The 9,562-nt window shown below is 44.6% G+C and overlaps 1 protein-coding gene across 1 annotated transcript in view; it reads left to right on the forward strand.

Annotated features, from left to right (window-relative positions):
- Positions 1-9,254, forward strand: part of LOC309546157 (uncharacterized protein) — a 57,240-nt gene extending 47,986 nt beyond the window's left edge. Inside the window, exon 7 of the mRNA XM_082245697.1 lies at positions 9,203-9,254. Coding sequence (XP_082101823.1) covers positions 9,203-9,245 — 43 coding nt within the window. The 3' untranslated portion in view covers positions 9,246-9,254. The remainder of the gene's footprint in view (positions 1-9,202) is intronic.
- The last annotated feature ends 308 nt before the right edge of the window (positions 9,255-9,562 follow it).

The following is a 9,562-nucleotide window of genomic DNA, read 5'->3' on the forward strand; positions in this document are numbered from 1 at the left end:
TTTTGTACAACAAACGTGTTTTGTATATACTTGGATTTTCCAAAAGGGTTTGACAGTTCCCCACACACGGCTAATGTGTAAGGTAAAGTCGACTGGTTTGGAAAGATCGGTTTGTAATTGGATAGAAAATTGAGTGGTTAATGATTCTTACTCTGAATGGTCTAAGGTAATCAGTGGTGTACCCCAAGGTTCAGTGTTGGGATACTTTTTTAATATCTTTATCAATGATATAGGGTCTTGGATTAAAAGTACCATTTCAGTCTTTGCAGATGACACCAAGCTTTGCAGTGGAATAACTTCTTTACAGGATGTCTCCAACTTACAAGCTGATCTCAATGCACCGTTTCATTGGGCAACTGTGGCAAATGAGGTTTAATGTTGATAAATGTAAAGTTATGCACTTGGGGGCTAAGAATATGCATGCATCATACATACTGGGTGGAGTAGAACTGGGGGAATCCATAGCGGAGAAGGATCTGGGTGTTCTGGTAGATCGCAAGCTTAATAGCATGCAATGCCAAGCTGCGGTTTCCAAAGCAAAGTCCTTTCTTGCATTAAGAGGCATGGACTTCAGAGCGAGATATAATTTTGCCCCTGTACAAATCCTTAATAAGACCTCCATCTGGAATGTGCAGTTCAGTTTTGGGCACTAGGTTCTTAAAATGCATATCGGGGAACTGGAGAAAGTGCCGAGAAGGGCAACCAAACTGATAAGAGGCATGGAGGACCTCAGCTATGAGAAAAGATTAGAGGAACTGAATTTATTCTCTTGAGAAGAGGAGATTAAGGGGGGGATATGATCAACAGGCATAAATACATAATTTTTTCCCCTGCTGTAGCAAATTGGATCATGCTTTGCAGGGTTTTTTCGCCTTCCTCGATCAACTGCGGGTATAGGATTGTGTACAGTGCCTTGCGAAAGTATTCGGCCCCCTTGAACTTTTCGACCTTTTGCCACATTTCAGGCTTCAAAAATAGATATAAAACTAATTTTTTGTGAAGAATCAACAAGTGGGACACAATCATGAAGTGGAACGAAATTTATTGGATATTTCAAACTTTTTTAACAAATAAACTGAAAAATTATTCAGCCCCCTTAAGTTAATACTTTGTAGCGCCACCTTTTGCTGCGATTACAGTTGTAAGTCGCTTGGGGTATGTCTCTCAGTTTTGCACATCGAGAGAATTTTTGCCCATTCCTCCTTGCAAAACAGCTCGAGCTCAGTGAGGTTGGATGGAGAGCATTTGTGAACAGCAGTTTTCAGTTCTTTCCACAGATTCTCGATTGGATTCAGGTCTGGACTTTGACTTGGCCGTTCTAACACCTGGATATGTTTGTGAACCATTCCATTGTAGATTTTGCTTTGTTTTGGATCATTGTCTTGTTGGAAGACAAATCTCTGTCCCAGTCTCAGGTCTTCTGCAGACTCCATCAGGTTTTCTTCCAGAATGGTCCTGTATTTGGCTCCATCCATCTTCCCATCAATTTTAACCATCTTCCCTGTCCCTGCTGAAGAAAAGCAGGCCCAAGCCATGATGCTGCCACCACCATGTTTGACAGTGGGGATGGTGTGTTCAGGGTGATGAGCTGTGTTGCTTTTACGCCAAACAAAGTTTTTTATTGCCAAAAAGTTTGATTTTGGTTTCATCTGACCAGAGCACTTTCTTCCACATGTTTGGTGTCTCCCAGGTGGCTTGTGGCAAACTTTAAATTACACTTTTATGGATATCTTTAAGAAATGGCTTTCTTGCCACTCTTCCATAAAGGCCAGATTTGTGCAGTATACGACTGATTGTTGTCCTATGGACAGAGTCTCCCACCTCAGCTGTAGATCTCTGCAGGTAATCCAGAGTGATCATGGGCTTCTTGGCTGCATCTCTGATCAGCCTTCTCCTTGTATGAGCTGAAAATTTAGAGGGACGGCCAGGTCTTCGTAGATTTGCAGTGGTCTGATACTCCCATTTCAATATCGCTTGCACAGTGCTCCTTGGGATGTTTAAAGCTTGGGAAATCTTTTTGTATCCAAATCCGGCTTTAAACTTCTCCACAACAGTATCTCGGACCTGCCTGGTGTGTTCCTTGTTCTTCATGATGCTCTCTGTGCTTTAAACGGACCTCTGAGACCATCACAGTGCAGGTGCATTTATACGGAGACTTGATTACACACAGGTGGATTCTATTTATCAGTCATTTAGGTCAACATTGGATCATTCAGAGATCCTCACTGAACTTCTGGAGAGAGTTTGCTGCACTGAAAGTAAAGGTGCTGAATAATTTTGCACGCCCAATTTTTTATTTGTAAACAAAGTTTGAAATATCCAATAAATTTCGTTCCACTTCATGATTGTGTCCCACTTGTTGTTGATTCTTCACAAAAAAATTTGTTTTATCTTTGTTTGAAGCCTGAAATGTCGCAAAGTTCAAGGGGGTTGAATACTTTCGCAAGGCACCGTATATGGGATTGTATGGTTGGGTTTTCAATACTGTTTATTTTATTTTTTTTTTTTTTGGTTGAGCCAGATGACGTGTCTTTTTTTTCAAACTAACGATGTGTTCTACTTACCCTTATCTGTGCAGTGGTTTTGCACTGAGCAGCCCAGATCCTCTTCTCGAGTCCCTGGCTGGAGCTCTTGTCCCCTTCCTCCTGTTGAGTGCCCCCTAAGCACGCAGCTTGCTATGGTGGCGGCCGAGCTTCTGCTCCGTGTATCCACTCGGACACGGACCCGTGGTTCAGCCCTGCCCACGCTCTCTCCCCTGATTGGCTAACTTTACAGCAGCAGGAGCCAATGGTGCTTTTGCTGTGTCTCAGCCAATCGGGAGGGAGACCTAGATGGCTGAGGCACCCGTGGACATAGCTTGATAGGTAGGGCTCAGGTAAGTATTGGAGGGGGGGGCTGGGGAGGGCTGCTGCATGCAGAAGGCTTTTTATCTTCATGCATAGAATGCAGGACGATAACCTTCTGCCTTTACAACCACTTTAATGAATGCCTTGCACAAACTTCATGAACAAGGATTGGTTGAGCCTGTTCCTTCAGAAGAATGTTCGGGTTTCTGATAAAACCTATATACACTGTCTCAAAACCAAATGAGGGCATCTCCTCAATAATGGACTAATGGAATCTGTGGCGTAGCATGGGTTGTCAGTGCCCGGGGCAAGGCAAGTAATTTGTGTCCCCTAACCCGTGGACTTTAGCAATCCCTCTGTCCTGATCTATCTTTCTTTTTATTCCATTATTCCTTGCTCTCTCCTCATCCCTTTTTTTTAATAGATCACGCACTTGTTCTATTTTTTTTTTTTCTCTTCTTCCCCCTCTCTCCATGTATTCTGTAAAACAGGTGACAAAGCAGGAACACGGATCTGTCTTCCCTTAGTACAAGGTACAAGCATTCCACCCCACAGTCAGTAAGCACTTGCTAGGCACACATTTAACCCTTTGATTGCCTCTGTTTAACCCTTTCCCTGCCAGTGTCATTAGTACAGTAAGTGTATATTTTTAGCACTGGTCGCTATTAGTGTCAGTTTCCTACAAAAGTCAGTGTCCAATTCATCCGCTGCAATATTGCAGTCCTATGTCGATCTCCACCATTACTAGTAAAAATATATTTTTTTTAAATCCCATCGTTTGTAGATGCTATAACTTTTGCGCAAAGCAATCAATATATGCCTATTGGGATTTTTGTTTACCAAAAATGTGGCAGAATACATATTGGCCTAAATTGATGAATTTATACATTTTTATTCATGTAGCCAAGACTAGACTACTATCATATATATATAGGCAGACTGTTCCTTGGATTGCCGGAGGAACTATTCTCCCAGGGAGCCATGGGTGAGCTTGTATACCTATCTACAGAGTGCGTGCTCTCTTGCTTCCGGGACTCGGCGAGGACAAACCAGTCAGAGGTGTGGAGGGACACTGTTGGTGATGGAGGCCTAGTGCGTGCCGCTTAGTGAGAGCGGAGCCCATCCTCAGCGGTGCAGATGCTGATAATCACACAGCGGTGATAGATCCAGTGGAGCTGAGTAGATAGTGGGTGAAGCTGAACTGACTGATCGGGACAGCTGACTATTGATCACTCCCAGTGACGCAGGAGTGTGGGGGGAGCACGTCGCCCGGGTTGCAGAATCACAAGTGGACACTAACAAACGGAAGAGTGCCTGGTGGAATCCTAATCGCAAGTATAAATCTCCATCCATGACACACTGACTGCAGATAGGATTACACATACACTATTACCTTGGGATTACAAATATCATGCTGAATAGTGAAAAGGGAGCTCCAACTGCCGGCGAAGACTTAGCAAGGTCTTGCTAGGAGAGGGACTTCAGCACCAGCTGTCTTAAAGGGGACCTGCTACAATAATTTGAGTCATTATTAGCAAGGATTAGTTATTGCAACATATCCTGACTTATGACACTAACTGAGGAGAACAAATCTAGCAATAACATTTACAGGTATAGCTGATATAGTTGGTTTGCATTATCTATGTAATGCCAATACCTTTTGCTACGTATTCACATTAATGGTGTCAGTCCATTGAGCCTGGGGCTCAGCTGACTGATATTGCTACACTGTTACTACTAGGTCATATTTGTTATCAATAAGTTATACTGATTTATCTTTCAAATAAAACAGTATTTCTCTTACGTCCTCCGACAGTCGCCGCCTCTTCATATTCGTCACATATGGGGTATTAGACTTTGCTCCGAAGGAGTAGCTAGGCAACAGAATATGTTAACAATAAAGCTTTTAACATATCCCACCCTCAAGGGGTGGTCCCCTCAGTCAATACCCTCCTACTTCCTGCAACCATATCTCAGTTTTAATGTCTAGCTTGTCAGGAGTGGCTGGCTCTCTCTGTGCTGGGACTTTCTGTCCCAGACTTTCTTCTTTTTACAATTTTGTTTGAGTTTTCTCTCTACCTTTACTTAGCTGTTATTTTGTCAGCGTTAGTTCTTCGGATGAAGAGGATCATGCGGACTGGGTCTCGGGCTGATCCCCCTGGTCGCAGGTCGTGGGTCAGTGGCTTCCCAGTCTGCCATTGAGCGTTCAGCCAGGTAACGCTCCTGGCACAGTAAACGACCCATCCCTGTTCGGTGCAGGGATGATTGGTGAGGTGGCTACCTCACTGGACGCTGTGCGGTTTCTTAACCCCCATTGTGTGCGTCTTGAATGCGACTCTCCCTGCCTCATGTGCAGCGGTTTGTTCGCCTGTGCGGGTCCCCCACGCCATGTGAGACGGCCTGGCTGTTGAGACCGAGGTCCTGAAGGAGAGGGGTCTCTCTCCAGAGGTCGTTCATACTTTGATCAATGCGAGGAAGTCTTCCTCAGGGAAGGTTTATTACCGTACTTGGAAGGCCTATTTTGCCTGGTGTGAGTCCAGGGGGTTTTCACCCCGCACGTACTCGGTTTCCCGTGTGCTGTCTTTCCTTCAAACGGGTGTTGATCAGCGTTTGGCGCTGGCTACGATAAAGGGTCAGGTGTCTGCACTGGCCGTTCTGTTTCAACGTCCCGTGGCTTTCAATTCCTTGGTTGGCACCTTTGTTCAGGGTGTGCGGCATCTGGTCCCCCCTAGGCGGGATCCTCTGCCCCCTTGGGACTTGAATCTCGTTCTATCTGTGTTACAACGTGCTCCTTTTGAACAGATCAGGGAGATCTCGTTGTCTATGTTGTCCAAAAAGGTCGCCTTTTTGGTGGCGATCACTTCGGCTCGCAGAGTGTCGGAGCTGGCGGCTTTGTCCTGCAAGTCTCCGTACCTGGTTATTCATTTGGATAAGGTGGTCTTGCGACCTAATCCTTTGTTCCTTCCGAAACGAGTTTCGGAATTCCATCTTAATGAGGATATTGTCTTGCCTTCGTTGTGCGCGAAGCCTAAACATCCAAAGGAGGTGAGATTGCATTCTCTGGATGTTGTTCGGGCGATAAGGGTTTACCTTAAATCGACTGAGTCTTTTCGAAAGACGGACTACTTGTTTGTTCTTCCAGAGGGTCCTCGGAAGGGCATGGCGGCTTCGGCCTCTACCATCGCCAAATGGATCAGGCAGACCATTGAACAGGCCTATGCTTTGCAGGGGAAGGTTCCCCCTGTGCCTGTGAAGGCGCACTCTACTAGATCTCTGAGTACGTCTTGGGCCTGTCGTCATGGGGCTTCTGTAGCCCAGGTGTGTAAGGCGGCGACTTGGTCGACCGTGCACACTTTCACAAAATTCTACAAAGTAGCTCACAAAATTCTACAAAGTAGATGTTCAGGCATCGGCAGATGCTTCCTTTGGCCGCAAGGTTCTTAGTGCGGCTGTTCCCTAGGGTCCCTTGTTGGAGACTCCTGGCTGTTGGGATAAGTTTTGTATCCCCTGGTTTTTTGTCTTTTCCTGGGTTGTTGCTCCTGTTGAGCACTTGTTTTTTGCTGTTGCCCAGCTGGTTTCCTTCCTTTGGTAAGGTTCCTTTCTTTGATGCGGAGACTGCGTTGCCTTTCGGCGCGGATGCGTTTCCCACCCCTCATGTTTGCACTGCTTTGGGACGTCCCCATATGTGACGAATATGAAGAGGCGGCGACTGTCGGAGGACGTAAGAGAAAACGGAATTTTTGTAAAATCTTACCTGTAAAATTCCTTTCTCTGAGTCCTCCGACAGTCGCCGCCCCCGCCCCTCTTTTGGGGTTTGATTGTATACTCTACTGCTATTCCACTAAAACTGAGATATGGTTGCAGGAAGTAGGAGGGTATTGACTGAGGGGACCACCCCTTGAGGGTGGGATATGTTAAAAGCTTTATTGTTAACATATTCTGTTGCCTAGCTACTCCTTCGGAGCAAAGTCTAATACCCCATATGTGACGAATATGAAGAGGCGGCGACTGTCGGAGGACTCAGAGAAAGGAATTTTACAGGTAAGATTTTACAAAAATTCCGTTTTTTCATTGTCAGTGTGTTATTGGCGATTATGTTTGATATGTTGGAACCTGAAGTGTCCAGTGGGTTGGATAATTTTCAGAGTCAGGTGAGTGCAGAGGAACATCTGTTAACTAGCACCCCTTAAGGAGGCGGTGCTACATTGAAAATGTTTTATAGCAGAAAATAAGTGTTTTTTTTTTTGTTTTTTTCAAAATTGTCAGGCTTTTTTGTTTATAGCGCAAAAAATAAAAACTGCAAAGGTGATCAAATACCATCAAGATAGCTCTATTTTTTGGGGGGAAAAAATCGAATTTTGAGTACAGCGTCTCACGACCGCGCAATTGTTAGTTAAAATAGTGCAGTGCCGCATCGCAAAAAATGGCCTGTCATGAGAGAGGGCAAATTTTCCGGAGCTAAAGTGGTTAAAAATACATTTAGTGGTGTTTTTAAATATGTTGCTGGATTAATTTGTGCTTATGTACCTGGAGTTAGGCTTTTGTAGTACTCACCTCAAAAGTAAATGCTGTACTACAAGAGGCTGCCCTGCCTTTCCTAATACGGTAGTGACCCATCCTGTAACTTTGCCCAACACACTGACCAACAACTGGCAGCAATCCACTTCCCCGGCTCGGTGGGCCAGCAACATGTCACTCACGGACTGCGGTCTCCCGTCTGCTATGCGGCCTCTGCCAGACACTGCCACAGAGAGGTGGCCAGACAGGGAGACGACCTGTCATTGCTTCTCTCAGACAAGGGGAATTTCTGGCATCAGACATGCGAGATATCGATCTACATATCCCCATCTTTGCCTTACTACAATTCACCAGATACAAGGGCTCCTTGTGACAACAAGTAGAGAACCATACCGTGCTTAATGGCTCTCCTGGGGAATGTATTTCTGGTGCGAAGTACATACTTTGTTCACCAATGTCTACCTTTCTCACATCTCAAAGATGGTAAGCAGATTCACATTAAGGAGGTTCTCTTTTCCTTGTAACTTTATTAAAATGAAACTTTTCACAGCAGCAGCCACTTTCATCATATAGGGTTTTGAGCAGTGCGGGAGATTATGTGCAGGAGTTGCGTCCTCCCACATTGGCCAGTGAAGATGCCGAAGACTAACACCTGGGGAGAGGATGCAAGCGAGGGACCTGGACCATTACAGAGGAGGTAAGTAAACTGCCTTTTAGTTCCGCTTTAAAGCGGAACTAAAGTTCTGCTGCTGTTTGCTGCAAGCCTTCTCTTTATTGCAGAAAAGACATGCGATGTCCCTTCTATAATATGCTCCTACCTGCCTGCTATAAGCATTCCCCAGCATGTAAACTGCATGTGCAGGAGTGATGCTATCCTGTGCCAGCTAATGAAGATGGCTGAAAACCGGAATGTAAAACCGGTGAGGCACAAGGGCCATAGATTTAAAGTATAGCTCACTTCTACTTTAAACCCCTATCCCTTGACTGTCAACCGTCATGTACTACAACCTCTACTACCGATGTTTTGACAGAGGAAAAGTGAAGGGCTCAGTATCAGGAGGCGGGAGGGCTTAAAGTGTAACTTTGTGTAACTATGACCAAAATCAAAAATGACATGCATGATGTCTCCCACTGCCTTTTTACACGGTCTGTTTTTTCTGAGCCCACCCCCAAAAACTGTTTTATTACCTGGTGATCCAGTCAGTAAGCCTGTTTTTCAACCCTTACAGCCCAACCTGCCCACCAAATGTTGCAGATAAAAGCTTACAATGGTCAGCTTTGTCATTTTATGTAGAACCTTTATCCCAAAGTGGAAAAAAAGCCTGTTGTAACTGCTTAATTAGTGATGGCTGGAATTCAACTTTAACTTGTGAGATGGACTAGAGATGGACTAACACTACCCATGCAACTCAATGCTGTCCAATGGTAAATGTTTTTCCTCCATAGATGCAGTGGAGAGTATATTATAGCCACCCTAAAACAGGAGGTGCATTACTGGCCAATCACCAGATGAAAATAAAACAAATCAAAGCTGGGGCGGTGGGAAGAGAACTTTTGCAGCCACCACATGCAACAATTAAGCTACAATATATTTCATGTTTAGGTCTAGTTCTGCTTTAATCTTGCCTTTGGTAGAAGTTGAAACTCCTGTACAGCCATGGTGCACCTAGAATGCCGGGGGGGGGGGGGGGGGGGGAGTACAGAGACACAAGAATGGATTTGGAGAATTTCAGGCACACAATGCCTGCAGTTTAGTAATCTTGCTGTCTTGGAAACAATTGTGTCAAAATAAAATCTTTACAACGATCACAATCCTTCATGGTTTTTGTTCTGCTTAGACTTGAAAATCTGAGTGTGAAGGAGCGTAGACAAAAGAAATGAATGTGGGCATTTGAGAGGTAAGTTTTGACCGACTTTGCGATTGTAACAGTTGCAATTTTTGCATCTATTGGCACCTGTAAGCCCAAAAGTAATTTTCAATTCTTTTTAATAGCAAAGTGTAATGTATGCATTTATAAATTCTGTTAAATTACGCTAGACAAAGTGTTTTCCCTTATCACCTGCCTACTGGCCATTTTAGTAAAACAGTCAGTTATTCTGACACTGTTTAAAAACTATTTTTTTTAGCTTTGTATGTGCCCAGGCAGGCACATTGTTGCTCCCACTGTCCTTTTAGATGGGGGAGGGGAGGTTGGGTT

Source organism: Pelophylax lessonae, assembly GCF_965119305.1.
Source record: "Pelophylax lessonae genome assembly, chromosome: 2".
Taxonomy (NCBI): domain Eukaryota; kingdom Metazoa; phylum Chordata; class Amphibia; order Anura; family Ranidae; genus Pelophylax; species Pelophylax lessonae.